Source organism: Thermobia domestica, chromosome 16 (genome assembly GCF_964235325.1).
Source record: "Thermobia domestica chromosome 16, izTheDome1.hap1.1, whole genome shotgun sequence".
Taxonomy (NCBI): Eukaryota; Metazoa; Arthropoda; class Insecta; order Zygentoma; family Lepismatidae; genus Thermobia; species Thermobia domestica.
Window position 1 is genome coordinate 132,339,918 of NC_137469.1, and position 16,687 is coordinate 132,356,604.

At 34.7% G+C, this 16,687-nt stretch overlaps 1 protein-coding gene across 3 annotated transcripts in view; it reads right to left on the reverse strand.

Moving 5' to 3' along the window:
* Positions 1 to 16,687, reverse strand: part of Klp31E (kinesin-like protein 31E) — a 272,051-nt gene that overhangs the window by 17,808 nt on the left and 237,556 nt on the right. The window contains exons 24-28 of one of the 3 annotated variants that reach the window (XM_081743114.1): positions 16,426 to 16,590; positions 12,760 to 12,880; positions 11,328 to 11,501; positions 8,416 to 8,615; positions 292 to 4,244 (exon numbers count right to left, since the gene is read on the reverse strand). In XM_081743114.1, the coding sequence (XP_081599240.1) occupies positions 4,160 to 4,244; positions 8,416 to 8,615; positions 11,328 to 11,501; positions 12,760 to 12,880; positions 16,426 to 16,590 (745 nt within the window). In that variant the 3' untranslated portion in view covers positions 292 to 4,159. Of the gene's footprint in view, positions 1 to 291; positions 4,245 to 8,415; positions 8,616 to 11,327; positions 11,502 to 12,759; positions 12,881 to 16,425; positions 16,591 to 16,687 lie in introns of those variants that run through there. The other 2 variants (XM_081743116.1, XM_081743115.1) reach the window with 2 other exon arrangements.

A 16,687-nucleotide genomic window follows, 5' to 3' on the forward strand; every position in this document is an offset into this window, starting at 1 on the left:
GGGGTTATTAGGATTTGGACCCTAGATGGTTTTTATCATATCACTTTAATTTTTAATTACCAGTGTCTTGAGATAATTGACCATTCAGGTGTCCACAAATCCTTTGTTAGTTCATCATAGGTAAAAATAAACGTATTTATATGCAACCCGCATGACCGTGTCACTCGGCGGGTTAACATAAATGACAGGCGATATACAGCGGAAAATAGCTTGAATCTTCTGTTTAAAATTTTTTAATTGATTTGCTTATTTTTACAGACACTTTTACAATATGCCAGCACCGGGATGACCGCAGCGAAGCGGGGCGGGTTAACATAAATGACAGGCGATATAATGTTAAGATTTACTGCAATCTTCTATGGTTTTTATCATATCACTTGAAAGCGAAAAAGTAAAAATTATCTAAGTAACAAAGTTTATTGCGTTCCGGGGTGACCGCAGCGAAGCGGGGTGAACGCTGCTAGTGTGGAATAAAATACGATTTTCATTGATCTGACTTTACTCGCCAAATGTAAAAAAAAGTACTCGTCCACTGGCAAGCAGGCGAGTTGATTTTTCAAGCCCTGGACAACGGAATTATCAAAATTAAAGCAAATGTTTCTCATTTTCCAACACAAATGAAAATATTTCCTAATATCTTTAATGAGCACGTACGCTTCCATCTGGCTGTGTGTTTCGGGAATTTTTCTAAAGGAAGTAGCTATTTCGCAATCATTAGATCTTTATTGAAGATGTCCGACATGCATTTAAATATACGACTCAAATATATCTACTCACTCTTACTTTTCTTCCCGGAAGCAGAAACGACCTTATCTCCTACTTCACTAGCAAATGAAATATAAATTAATTTGCACCAAAAAAACATTTTCTGAAAAGAAAATAACACAGTGCAAAAAGAACTTCCCGAAAATTTGTTGGTATTTTTTCAACCACACTGAAATTTTAGTCCGAATTAATATACGTTTAATTATATCTAGCTAAATCTTTAAGAAGCAACAGAATTATCGTTATATTTGCTATTTGTAAAGAATCAAAACAATATAAATTTTGAGATCGTAGAAATCAAATATTTGAAAAGTGATATAAAAAGTTAATATCTTCTATATATTCTACGATGTAATAATTGACAAGCTGTTAAACCGTCGGGAGCTCATATGATTCGAATCCTATGTTAATCTGTAGGTCCATGTCTCATATAGACTCGCTGCTGAAAGGCTAAACTCTTATCCATCTCTCCATCAACCTCTCCTTAAGGCCGTTCACTGGTCATTTTGAGTCACTGTACTTTTCAAGTACTAGACTCCCACACCCTTTAAAATATTTATCCAAAGAACACAGCCTTATAACCAGAGCTAGTCTGAACCATCACAGAAACAGTGAATTGGTAAGACGTGCAAATGGCACGCTATGATCTGGTTTGGCAAAATAAAATACACACAACTAGTAACTTGACATAAACTGAGTAAAAACTAAACATTATTCAAATCCAAAACCACAAGCCGAATTTTTACTAATAGTGGCTATACGATAGAAATATACTTTACAGTTTACATTTATGCGAGTAAACGAAAACTTTTCCAGACCGTTTCGTGGCTCTCTGAGAACATTTTCAATCGTTATTACTTTGCTGATAAAATGGAAACATGAAGAAAAGTTTCTTCATTTCTGTAGAATCCCTGCTTCGAAGAATTTGGTTATTATTTCATAGATGAATCACTTCATCATATATGATTCTTTTATTTCACGAATACGTAGAAAATTATAACTCTACATCAAGAAAATTGTGAAGTTTCATTTCAAGAGAACATGTTTAACCAAATAGCTTTGAAGTAAGAAAATTCCATAGGGATGAAGAAGCCCTTCTACATGTTTTCAGTTTATAAGCGAACTTCTAGCTATTGATAAAATCACCAGAGAGCAAATGGAATGGCCTTTAAGTTTTTATTTTCCCGGATATAAGGTAAGATATTTATTCCTAATTATCATAATTGAAGTTCCTATTTAATGTAATAACTTTTCGTTCTATTACTGTCACGGTAACATACACGTATATAGGTTGGAGTTTTATTAACTTAGTTAATAAAATCGAACCACTAAATTGCCAATATACCTTGAATCTTTATCGGCATTACTTCCAAACAGAGGCCAGCGCAAATTAAATTTGTTAAACTAAAATACTAGGCGGTGTGAACATGCAACCCATGCATTTTTTTTAAATACAAAAATAAATAACTTTTTCCAGCAATTTAATTAAAGGTTAAAATAAAGCAAATAAGGTGCGAGTATTCCATTAGCTACAATTTGTATTTGGAGGTGTCACATTTTATGAATATATTAGATTGTCCTGTTAAGTACAAGTTTTAGCATGAAAAATAGCTCATTTACAACAAGCATTAAGCGCATTTAAAAATGCTGTATTTAGTAACACACAGAACCAAGAACAACACGTGTTCAACACTGAAATACAGAATTAAAATATTTGGGAAAAGTGTCGCACACACACACCACTAATGTAATAGTAACTCCAGAGTAACGGCTAGTGACACGCCAACTATTAAGGATTAGGGAGTACTCAAAATTATCTTCCGGATAATTATTTGTTCCACTTCATCCTCAATCGCACTAAGTACAAAAAACGATTGACACATTAAATTTACATATTTGTGGGTCCTTATAATTAACACTAAAGCAGCTTTCGAAAATATTTTCGCTAGAATAAATATATTGGTTGATAAGAAAAAGTTATTTAGTTAAGAAAAATGAGCCAGACGGTTTCCGTACTTCACGGTAACAGTGGCATTATTTGAGGATCAGCCAAAAATTCTCATCCCGAAAGTACGCAGAAAAGAAAGAAAGAAAAAAAAAAAGAAGATATGAACCAATTTCTGGCAAACGAAATTATGACCTGCACACGTAAGAAATAAATCTGGAAAGAACAGAGTATCAACACATTGAGCTCATATTGATATTTTAAATCTATACTGGTGTAGATAAACTCATACCTAGAAAATTTATTCGACTAATTGGGGGAACTTAATGAGGACGTAAACTCGAAGGCTATTTATCCTTGTCAGCAGCTTATTAGAATTATTATTATTCCAACCACTCAGTCAAGTGGTTAGAGCGCGCACGTTTTAGGCACGGAGTGCCAGATTCAATTCTTGGTAGAACAGCACTGAACGCATTATGGTGGTTCTTATTCCACCTTAGGCTGTAGGTTCACGTCTTACGTACTCTTGCTGCTGAAAATGGACCCTAAACTTCAACAAACTCAACTGCAACTATTGAGAGCGTCATAACAAAACAATTTAAGAAAATAACGAAAACAAAAAAGTGCTTTCTGAAAGTCACAAGTGAAACTTTCACCTCGCACTGTCAAGCAAAAGCAACACAACTCTTGCTCGTCTAGTTAATGAGGAAAGAAAATGTGCAAGCTCTAGACAAACAATCTATGTCGAAGTGGTTTCGTATGAAAATAAACCTGCTCAATGAAACTGGCATCGATACTTTTTGTTATGACCATCTAAAGTATTCCAATATTTTTAAATAGTAGTAGGCGATGTACCAGTGAAACAGTACGCTAACAAGTAAAGAAGAAACAGTAAAACAGTAATGAAAGTCATTTAATAGATAAAAGAGCATTTATGCTTGTTCGCATTTTGTAAATGGAAGTTATTGTCAAATATTCCCCTTACTTCATGAAATAAGGTAACCCTGACTCCATGCTTCCAAGATGACTCATGTTACTTTTAGTTGCTATTACACTAGCGTCATAGCTGAGGCACTTCTCACAAATATTTGAATCCTGTATTGCAGTGTCTAAATGCATGTTTCTTAAGGTTCTCTATGCTAGTATATACATCCCCCATCCCCATTTACAACAACGGATTCTCTAAAGCTATTTATCACCGGATTACACACTGTTACACATAGAAGCAAAAAAGCTCTTGTCCCTGATGTGACAAATGCACTGTTGCACGTTGTGTTTCTGTATGAGGAAATATATTATTAGAGCCAATGATTTTTTTTTTTTTTTAAAAAAAAGAAAGTCTCAAAGTTTCTAACACACCGCTCAAAACAAAAGTTCGCTTCGAAAGAAAGCACTTCCCACTGAAGTTTTCTCTACAGCACATGGAAAATAATAAAAGGAACATTATATCTAAAGTGATAATTCAAACACCTGCCCCGTGGACATGGTCATAGGAGAACATTGCGGCGATTTCCAGATCTTGATTTCACCAGAACTGGAACCAAGACGAATACATGTTAGCAACAAGAGAATAACACTAAAGTACAATGAATTCACCACACCAAACAACACGAATGAACATCTACAATCATGCGTATGGATTGCCTAGAAAGTAAGGTAGTTTTATTTTTAATGTATCGCTAACAATGTGTTCGGAGTCGCACGACCTTTTTAAGTACAATCATATTCTCAAAGGATGAACTTTTGCTTTTTACAAATATTATGCAACTTATAGGCGAAATGTACTGACACAAACGTACGTAATCAAGCTAGAAAAGTACACATTTGAGTTCGATACAATTCTATATACGGATATGTTTTGAGCTTGATACCTATAATAGGTTTTGTGTTAGATAAAATTCTACCTCCACAGCTCAGGAAAGGAATCGTCCTAACTTTTAAACACTATTTTTATTTCAATAAGATGAAAGAACTTATCGGTATTTACAGTTAGCGCAGTCAGAACTATTTTGTGACAGTGACATGAAATTTTAACTTACCGCTCAAATGTTATCTACAGACTAAAAGAGACCGATGCTCTTTGCTAGTAAATGACAATGAAATGAAAAAATGGCAGACAACGGGAGAATTGCAAGACAAGATGTTGCCTACCGGACGTTTGTATGGTCTGATACTAGACCAAAGACACTTAGCCTCAGAGGTGAGCGTCTTAGCAATCATGTCTATTGATAGCTGTTTGTGTCCGACAAAGACTAACGTATTGGTATGTTATTATTTTATAGTCTTTTACTGCGTTTATTTTTTGAAACGACTACGAAAATCTTCTATACTATCTGCATATTTACCCGATAAGTATAAACACACAAAAGTAAATCAATCTCCATAACTACAAAGATCAACTGATTTTTCAATCTACACGATCTCGCCTAAACTTTGACTGACAGATTTTCGAGTTACAGTATCAAACAGCGTAACATCTTGCTTGGTGATAAAGTATGTGCAGGTTTGGTTCTGAATATTTTTTTTTTAAAAAAGAAATCAATATATTCTATTATTATAACTGAACTAAGTTGCTACCTTTTTGTCTATTATATTTTAAAATCAGATTAAAATTATATTTTAAAAATAACAAACAAAAGGTAAAAAAAGAGGAAAGTAAGAAGTTAGCTTTATCTAGAGGAAGTGATCAAAAGCAGTATAAAAATATTTTTTTCTCCCAAATCCAGTATGCTAGTGCACATTTCGAACTTGGTGCTTGAGTTAATTCATGACTCAGAAAGGATCTGTTAAACAATGCATAGTTCAGCATAGTGGAGAACAGCAGCAAGGTTCCAGCGGAAAGACACGGTTTTAAGAATCTTAACTAGGGAGAAAGGGAACAATTATTTCTCACCAAATACATTATCTGCTCCTGTGAAAAAACAAAAGGAGTAGAACACTGATTGAACTTTCTTACTTAATTTCACTGGATTACTTTCTCTGGGTAAATTGAATAGAATCTACGAGATAGACTCGGCGAATATATAACAACTGAAGAATAACGATCGAAGCCAACGTATCTTAGCACATTAAAAAAGCAGCAGATACGTCTACATGTTACAGATTATTTTAAGCCATGCTTGAATGAGACTAGACAATTGAACGATGAAAATTCAAGTGACTATATTGTCACTTTACTTCACTAAGCATTTTTTCACGAAGTACAAACTTCTTATGAACAAGTAAGAACAAACAAAACTTTTACTATCCTGTGTACTAAGACACTGATTGATAACATCGTCAAATTTACGCTAAATGCATTCTTAGCCTTTTCAGGAAAAATCAAATGGTGAGTTTAGCCAATATTCGACACTTTCTCGTCAATCAACTATCTTAGAATACAGAACAGAAAACCGTGTTGGCTCTCGTATATTTAAAACATATCGCTTAATGCGGCTCACACAACTAATTACTACAAATACCTTACTTATAAGTTTTTAACAAATGCACTCCTTTCAGAGTCATCTTGTAAAAACAAAAATTGTGATATTTGATATTAGAACTTAAGATTTGCAATTTAAAAAATGTATTGAAGCCATTGCCATTCAAATAAAAATAAAACTTTTGTCTTAATTGTTTCCAAAATTTAAAAAGTTACTATCGCAAACCTAATATCTCGTCTGGTAATAACAGACATAATCTTAGATGGAAAAAGGAAATAGCAGCATTTGTGGTATCAAGGTCGTGACGAGCAGTATTAAAGTGTAGTCTGTTATCGTTACGTCATTCACACAACACACTGTTGTGATCTGACGTTACGAAACGAAATATTAGGTTTGTGATGATATGTTGGAAGAAAATCAACGTACGACATATTTTCTTTTTTTCACAACCTTGCAACGAAGCCAATACGCCAGTGAATCTCAAAAAGAACTGAACTCAAAGAGGAAACAAACCATTAGACCCAATTTAGATAAAGCTCTTAATGTTATTAGTGTCGTTTTTGAAAATGACTGTGAATGTTTTTATTTATTACGAGAGTGATTCCCTGATCGTGCGACTTCTGGTAAATTTGGAATCTCACTATCTACAGAAATAAAAGCATTAAAGCTGGTAAGTTACTTTCTAAGCAACCTTTTAGCAAAACTCAGCACTTTGCTTAAAATCTAGTGAAATCGGTACAAATCCAAAGAAACCTTGAGTTAGTATCACCAACAGATATGGAGGTCATCATGCTTATATGACTTAGGAAAGAACATAACTTTTAAGGAAGCAAAATGTTATAATAATCTACAATATCTACAAACCAACTGTTATTAGTAATTGAGTTATTTCAATGAATTATCTTTAATATTTAAAAGGAATATATTTAAATTAAAATAAAACTAAAGAATAGTAGTGTGATGCATTCTCAATCTCGTGAAGGGTTAAATTAATTTTACCAAATAATAATATCCATTCAAAAAAATTATTGTGCCTCTTAACTCAAATACAACTGACTAAGTAGGTTATTCAACTGGAGAAACTTTAGGGACAGATCTATTCAAAAGATCTCCTCTATCTTTGCCTCTATTAAATGTTTTGGAAGCAAGCGTTCTGCTTTCAGGTCGAAGATGTAAAACAAAGTAACTTCAATTAATTACGAAATAACAAAATTTGTTTCTTTTGGTTCTAATCAAGTTACTTTTCACTGGTTTCCAATGAAAGATCTTTTTCTTCAAAATTTAATTCAGAGTTTCTTTCAACCATCTCCATAACAATATTCTTGTCTAACTTTATAATAAAAATAATTTCATTAGTTTAAAGAAGTTAGAGTGTAAGGTCTGAAAACAATAAATAATAAAATAAATATAGGAAAATGGGCGGACCTGAAATGAATGTATTATATATTGTGAACCTGTCATATACTGGCGTTTCTAAAAACTTCATTTACAAAAATGTTTTTTCTAGAAACTCTAAAAAACTAACATGGACTTTCTGTGCCCTTTGCATAACGGAACAAATTTCCGATCAATATCGATAACAATTCCATATCTGTCACGAATTAGTACCGATATTTTGCATAAACTTTGAGCAATCTTTATTCAATCATCAATATATAACTCTTCTGTTAACACTATATACGATACGATATGAAGAGCAACGTATTATATAACTCTTTAGAGTTGATTGGTAAGACTGCACTTCAAGTGGCTTATATTATAAAGTTAACTCCCGTTAACCACTTTCCTGTTATTTTTCTAAAAGGAACACAAGACAATAAATAATTAATTCTATTTTAGTAAGATCATACATACGAAGTTAATATAGCTGAAATAAATAAATAAAATTTAAATGCATTAGAAAAGAAACTTTCATTTCTGTAACTTGTAAGCTCCATCTGTTAAAACAAAAAATAACAAAAGCTATAATTTCCGGTTAACTACTTTCTTGCAACCACTTGGGTTTAAATTTCAAGTGGTAATTAAACATGATATTTACGTAGAAGAGAAAAAGAAAGAAAAAACGAGAGAGACCTCTACTTTTACATAAAAGCACTCCTTTTATACGTTAGCGTAGCTTTAATTATTTCGATTATTTGATTTCGATATTCAAGAATAATAATTTCAAACCTGTTTCCATAAATATTAATGTTTCAAATTATAATGTACTTACCAAAATATAATGTACTTACCAAGTCGATAATATTAGAAAATACATTTAGACCAATAAAAACTACTACTCACTTGGATGCAGTAAAAACATGTGAAGAATTGGAAGTAAGGGCATTGATAGGCGAACTGTGGGCTCTCATTTCGCCTAGAAGAAGACAAGTCTCTGTGGCCCATAACTTCACATAACCTGCTCGACAACCAGAAAGTAGCATCTGTCCACCGGGCATAAAAGTAAGGCCACATATCCAGTCTTTATGTGCATTATTTAATGACTGAAATTACAAAGTATATTCATTATTTAGAGCAATAAAAATTATGCATACGCGATTAAACATGTATTAAAAGTATTTATTTAGAAACTGTAATTGACAAATTTTAATAGTAATTTTGAAAGGAGGTAAATGTAACATATATATGTCTCATTGACTGCGTCTATAAGAACTTTCCTGAACGGTTTCAGGCATTTAATACTGTAGCTTTTTTTCCACTCACAATAAGATTAATAAGGTAAGTATTATACTTATTTCCGTCGAAAATTAGTACAGGGTGTACGGCATGAACACTACTAATAAATTACTTTTGTAACAAATTAAAAAAGGAAAGCAACTCAACATGGTTTTGTACTGATCAGCAAATTCTTTACGTATGCACCACGTGTTGACTTACAAATGTCCAAACGAAATTCTATCTCACACCATGAGTTTTACAGCATCTGGTGTGTGATGGTTTCACAAGCACCAACAATCTCCGACCCAAATCAACCAAATTCGGTACTGGAGTTCTATAAACACTGTTCTTTATGTATCATAAACAAACAAACAAAAAAAGAGGAATTTTGAAGGGCATGATATGGACCCGTCACGTCCGGTCCAACGATCATTGAACACCTCATGTAAGCAATCCCACATGTAAGATGCATAATGCGGGGTATAATAGTCCCATTTTACATTATGTGGAATATTACTTTTATTTAGCTCTTTGGTTATGTGAATAGCGTACCCTTCCTTGGCCTGGGAGACCCGGGTTTGATTTCCAGTGGAGCACATGTGACTTGACTCCCGTTAAGCTATATATATAGGTCCACATCTCATGTAACCTCGGTGCTAAAAGGAACGTTAAACAAATCTAACTAATTGACTAATTTTTTATTTTGAGAAATTGGCTTATTAAGACAATTTTCTGTGTATTGGAATAATTTGTGTGTTGTGAAACGCTTTTATCTCATTTTCCTTTATTCATTTCAATGATGCATTGTTCTCAACTTCTCTCTCAGACAAAGAGGATACTTTGAGTTCAACAGATCCCAGGTTAGTTCCAGCAAAGTGCTTGAACAGTAACAGCCAATGGTAACGCGCCTGCAGACGACGCGTGAAGAAAAACCACATCATTTAAAATAGCGGAAAGTATGTTTTCTGACGAAAACGCCCTCGGTCCACGATTATGTGTAGGGCAACAAGCTGACGCGCAAGTGGAGAGCTGTCAATGTGCAGCCGGTTATCGATGTAAAAATAGATTGCGTTTGCATGTCCGATATTTTTGCATAGACAGTTTTACTTACTTAATGTAATTATTATTCTTTTTAACATTCTGAAGTAAGAATTTTAACATTTGTGTCTGGTGTGATTTCGCCATATGATAAATTCCCATGAGAATATACATATGTAGGCCTACTTTCTTGTTACTTGTCAGTGTTCAGTGGCGTTCGAATGAGTGTCCGTTCTCAGAAACCCGTTAATTTACTAATCATTACAAAAATGGTGCGGAACAATAGGAAAAACCACATGACCTCTGTTCTTAGTTACCGATTTCGTCAACTCTGGCATAACAACAGGAAGTGCACAAACATTTGCTATGGTGCCAGCTCTATCCTGTATAGGTCTACCTTTACTTAATGCTTTTCTTTTCAATAAGATACTTTTTAATCTTGTTGTATTAGTGATTTTAAGGAAGTGCATTTCTGTCTTTTTTCTTGTGAAGCAGGATAATTAACACATTACGACAGAAATTATTTTGTGTTTGAATGTGCGTGAATCTATACAAATCATGGCAACTAGTGATGGTGATATGAGAACTCTGCGTTTAACAATGCAACGGGAATTGAAAGTTGATAGTGAAAGATTCCGAAATTAATTGAAACAAGTGAAAAATAATGTTCATCCGTGGAAATGCAGTTTGTTGATTTGAAGGCTCAGTTGCAAAATACTAATGAATGTGTGGCGGAGTCGAAATGAAATCTTTAAGTTTTACGTCCCACGGTTATGCCGGTTAGACTAAAGGAGACGGTGATGATGAGTGATGAATGAAATGGTGGAATGAAGAAAGTGGGAGGAAACGGGAGAGCCCCGAAAAAACCCACGCACACGGTGTTTGTCCACCACAAAGTTCACTTGGCGGGGGCTGGGATCGAACCCGTGACCCCAAGCACCGGAGGTGAACGCTCTACCACTGAGCCACCGCGGCCCCTGTGGCGGAGTCGAAAATTCAATCATATGATAATAGTGAACGAGAGGGGAATCAATTGAAAGAACTGCGTCAAGTGAATACACAAGTGTCCGACCAACTGAGTGAAGTGCATACTAAAATAAGTGTAAAGATAGAAGCTTTATCTAACGAATTACGTAGTAAGATCGATAGTATTGGTGAAAAGTTGCAAGATAATTGAAGTGAGGTGCGTGATTAATTAAAGGTTCAAACCGACAAGTGTCGTGCTACTTTCAATTTGTGCAGTTGCAAGAAATGCAAAAAGCACATGATGAGTTAACAGGTAAGTTACAAACTGAAGTCAAGCGATTGAAGGCTGACAACATTGAAATCAATCTTTTATCAATTCAGTATGAATTGTTTTATCTATTTATATGGTCTTTCTTAATATTTCTACATACTTATTAATTCTTTATCTTTGACATCGTATCTTCCAACTAAGATACAATAAACGGATAAACTTATAATACAGACAAAGTTACAATTTTATCATTATTTCTTACCTGAGAAAGTTCCTGTTTCGATAAGTCCCATTTCTTTATACACATATCCCGAGAACCTGAGAACAGCACATCATCACGAATGGCTAGAGACTGAATTCCATCATAATGGGGAGGTGTAAGATTCATCTTTGGCGAAAAAGTGGTGTTACCGCTTAATCCATTCACCTCAAATACCTGCAAAATATAACAATAAAGTGGAACAAAAACTTTATGTGTACACCACTTCATTGCTGTCTAAAAAACATTATTTAAGTTTAGACAAAAATTAGTTTTCGTTAAATGTTTTATACCTTCTAAACTGTAATTAATTAACCCCAGATGGACAGCAAAAGTAGATGTCGAACATTAAACAAAAGTACATTATTTAAAAAATATTTTTTCGATGTAATTTGAAGTACAATTAAGATGCATAGACAACTGTAATGGCAATACAAAGGCGACTATAGCACCTTCATTGATTCATAGTCAAATGAACTATATACTTAAAAGCATAGCTAATTAATATTAATTATGTTTAAACGATTACTTCTATCTGGAAACAGGGAGCAAATGACAAAAACGTTACGTTCAACTATATTAAAAAACAGAAAGCATAGTCGGTAGTGTAATAAATGACGCAACGACACAATAAACCGAAGACTCGGCTTTGATTTCCAGTTCAATCATGCTGAGAGCTCCCATCTTTCTAGAATAAACTAATGGGAGACTTTATGAAAATTTACAGTATATTTATATTTACGGACCTGCTTCTTGTTGAAACATCAGAACTGACTAAATAATAGGGCAACACTTACCAAACGTGACTGCCAGAGGAGAACCGATTACTATAATAAAAGTGGGACATTTTAAATATTGCAAGAATGATATTAACTTGAGTTCTGTAGGGAAACCAGGACATTTGGAGTTTCACCAGGGTAACAGATAATGTAAATCCGGGAATATCGCTGCTAACCTGGGATGTCTGGGAGCCCTAGTCTTGCTTGTTTTCGCTCTTAAATGTAATTCAATTCCCACCTACACAGGTATGAGAAAAATCTATTATTTTCTCCATTTACCATATAATATTTACGCTCTTATCCTGCCAGTCACCCTCAATCACCAGGTAAGAGTCCAGTTCTCAGCCTAATAATATTACAGTAATAGCTATTATTAAGATACTGTAGTAATTACATACGTAGTTAGAAGCAGATTTTACTTAGTTCATGATCAGAACAGTCATGTTCAATAGCTCTTTCCACGTCCACTATTCTATAAGCTGTTCAAGAACTTTAGCCGATGCCTGTACCAAATCTTCAGTGCAAGTAAATCAAGGGAAATGTATAGCTAGAGGAAATGGTAGAGTTAATAGAACACATTTCTTTGCATAAAATTTTGGAGGCCACTTTTACACTGCTTATAGTGTATTTGCATTGGGCTCCTACTAAATACTTACCTTAATGTAATGATCCTTTGACCCTGTAACAACGACATCCTCACTATCCGTCAATTTACCTACGGCTAAACACATCACAGCTGCCTGGTGTCCACCAATTAGTTTACCAACTGAAGCAAACCTGTAATGGGAATAACGCTCCAGTATAATAATATATTGCTACTTGATTAAATAGGATGCACGTTCAATATTCATATAAAAATACTTACCCACAGTATCCAGAATTATCCAATTGTGTACGTTTCGGCTAAAAATTTATTGCCTTCTTGAGCACGAATTCTTTCAGACAACTAGCATTGCCCGTGGAACTATATTCTGTTGATTTTCTTCTTTTAAATCCGATTATTTTCCTTAATTCCAGTAGTCTTTCATAAAATTACTCTTGCAAATATATACTCCTCTTCACAAGCACTGATTGGTGTCCTCTGCATCTGACTAATAATTAAAGTAACATTGCTCCTTAGTCCCATTTCTTTCACTTACGTACTCTATTCAGTATTAACAACTTGATCTCAGAAAAGGATTTAGGGTTCTCGACATCTATGGCCACCTGTATGTTAGTTACCACCTTGGTATTTGCTTGGTGTGTGGCTGGCCTGAAAAAGCTTTTGCACTTTTTCGACCGAGTGTCCCTACTCTCTCTGAAAAGGGACAACATTGTGATCGTGTATATGGAACACTGTTATTTTCTGACTTGTATATTCTAAAGCTATACATGCACTCTAAAGTCACCTACGTAGGTTGAGAAGACTTATATAGAAGGCGCGCTCAGACGATAGCCAGTCGGGAGACTTTAAATTTAGCACAAAGAAGCCGTCATAAAGTTTGTAGTTCCTTCGGAAAAAGAGAAAACTAAACGTTGCCATACGTAGTGCCTTCCTTTCTCTCGCTCCCTTTTCTCTCTCCCTCCGTTTCTCTTCCATCCATATGTCTAACAGTGTGTATGTGGGGGGGAGGGGGGTGTCAAAGAAAAAGGATCATTGACAAAAATTTGGCAACAGTTTGGGTTCAGTTTATTGCCTGACAGTTACGTTTCAAGGGAGAGAAAAACCAAACACGACAGTATGAAAAGAAACCTCACACAGGGGCGGCATCCCTTTGTGAGCAAGTGGCTATCTTTAGACTGAGGCTACTATAACTGCAGTCTCCTCAACTTATAACCTATAACTTACAGTCTTTCTTTTTCTTTTATTTAACATGTGGCTTTAGTTTGCTAACGTTTTTTACTAAAAACTCTCGGGCTTGCAGAAAGGTTGCTTGAAATCTATTCCTTAAATTGGATACATGAAACATGTGTTAGTTTAAACATAAAGACTAAACCACTTCCGGAGTAACATGTACTTAATGTTAGTTTTTTTTTTATTTTTTATTTTTTTTTTTAATTAAGCTGTTTTAGTCTGTTTATTTAATAAGTCGAGTCTCTGCATGTGGTTCTACACACAAGTATAACGTTACTTTTCTGAAAATAATTGAACTGAAGAAGGCAGTAGGATTTGTCGAAACGTACAGAACTGGATACTTCGGGTGCTTTTGAGGTAAATGACCTACTTTCGATAATGTTCTGCATGTGCTACTTTGAAATTTTATTCAAATGTAGTTTTGTTAGCAAAACCAGTAATATTGTTGAGAATGGAATCAAAATACATTCTCTATCGCACTCTCAGAAATAACGAGTTTATTTTAACAATTGTACAATTTTACAATGCTGAGAATTAGTCCAATTACAAGGAAGTATATGTATCTTAAATGATTCTCCTACAATTGCAAAGTTCAACATGCAAATATTTTCGCTGACCGAACTATCTTTAATCTTTACTTTCTTGCTGACTATTGTCTTCTGTCTTTTGCACATTATAAATTTATTGTCTTTTCACATGCATACTACTTGATTTACGTTAGCGGTTGTTTTGTACGAAATTAATATTGATAACATTTATTTTGGCACAAGCATTACCGGCTGCACAGTTTCTAGTAAAATACACTGAATATAATCCCATTAATCGTGGTAATCGACGCAATATGCAATTAATTCAAAATGACTGGATTGGAATTTAGCAACTCTTTTCAGCACATAAGCTATAAGAAACGAACCCAGAGTTTAAGGTGGGATTTGAATAACGGTAATGAGTTTAATTTCAATGCTTTCCCACTGGGAATCGAACTCAGGACCCCGTGAACCACAGGACACACGCTAGCAACTAGACCAGCGAGAAGAGCTTCGAAAATAAAGGAATACACATTAAAATTATCGAAAAATAACAACAAATAGCGACTTTTCGAGATAAATAAGGATATCTGCAATGTTAAAGTAGTAAAGTCAATTTTAGACATATAAGATGTGAACAAGAAGTACGATGAATGTAGTTGCACAGTCCCATTTATCGATGTTGTAACCATTTCAACTAGTACGCCTGGTAGCCTAAACCTTTGATAAAGTCAGTGTCGAGTTGAACGAGTTGTAACATGTTAGTTGGCTTCCAAAGGCACAGGAATGAGGATGTGTTAAGAGTGACTGTCGCGCGCCAACATTATGTTTTGTTCTAAGCTGAAAAAAAGCCAAAGCTCACGAAATATCAAAATAAGTGTATACCGATGAAGAGGTGACATTGAAGACTGTTTACAAGTGGCATGAGCGATTCAAAAGCCCCAAGGAGTCGGTTGAAAACAAGCAACGACTGAGACGTCCGTCGACGTCAGAAACAGATGAAAACGAGCAAAAGTTGGAACAAATTATTTTTTCAAACAGGCGAATGTCTATTCGAGAGCTTTCCAAAGAACTGAATATCTCGTATGGGTCCGTGAAAACCATTTTAACCACCGATTAAACGGGCAAATGGTTTCCTTCTTCACCACGAAAACGCGCCGTGCCACACCTTACTTTTGATCCGCGAGTTTTTGAAAAAAAAAAAAAAAAAATCCTGTCTGTGTACATTCACTGAATTCTCCAGATATGAGACTATGCGATTTCTGGTTTTTCCCAAAAATTAAAACCATGTTTAAAGGAAAACCATTCCTGACTTGAAGGTCATTTGACACCATTCCTCACATTAAGAGGGCCACGACAGACCAGCTGAACGTTCTTCCAAAAGAAGCCTTTCAGAAATGTTTCCAGTCATGGATTCAACGTTCGGATACGTGCATCGCTTAGTCAAGGATAGTACTTTGAAGGGGATTAAATCAAATTCCATGTAAGCTTATTACTTTGTTGCTATTAAAATTATTCACCGTATTTTTTGATCACACCCCGTAGATAGAAGACCCACTTCGTCCTGAAAGCAACAGCAATGAGAACCAGTATGCTGATCAATCTACCAAATCGTCTGATAGATTAGACCCCTTTGTGAATTACACTACTATTCAAATGTTTATTGTAAGAACAAAATTTGAATTTCCATATTAAACAGTTTCTTTCATGATTACTATGAGATGATAATACATAACAGTTGCGCAGTATTACCTCTATATACGAAATTTCTGCATTATTTTAAAAGCTTAGTACTACTACTTTTTCAGACTCCTTGCTTTTGTCAACACATACTTACAGAATACCTAGAAGGAATTCCTAACTCTTAACTATCGAATATAAATTCTAATGATATCTTTTGACAACTGTTAATCTATTTCGATCCGCAAAATTCCGGTACACTTGCAGTATATAATACTTACTTTCTCAGATCCCACACTCTCACTTTGTCACCAGCAGCAGTGTAGAGTGTGGTACCTGAATCATTTAGAGCCACATCGTTCAACTGAGTTTCTCCAGCAGGAACTTGCAGAGTTCTTGATGGTGTGTTCAACGTGATAGGACCATTCGCACATAAACCTGAAGAGCTAAAAGAAGGTACAATAATATTAGTATCTCCTGCATTCACAGTGAACTATTAAAAAGGCCATTTGAACGAGTGCATGCTCTGTTTTATCATGATTT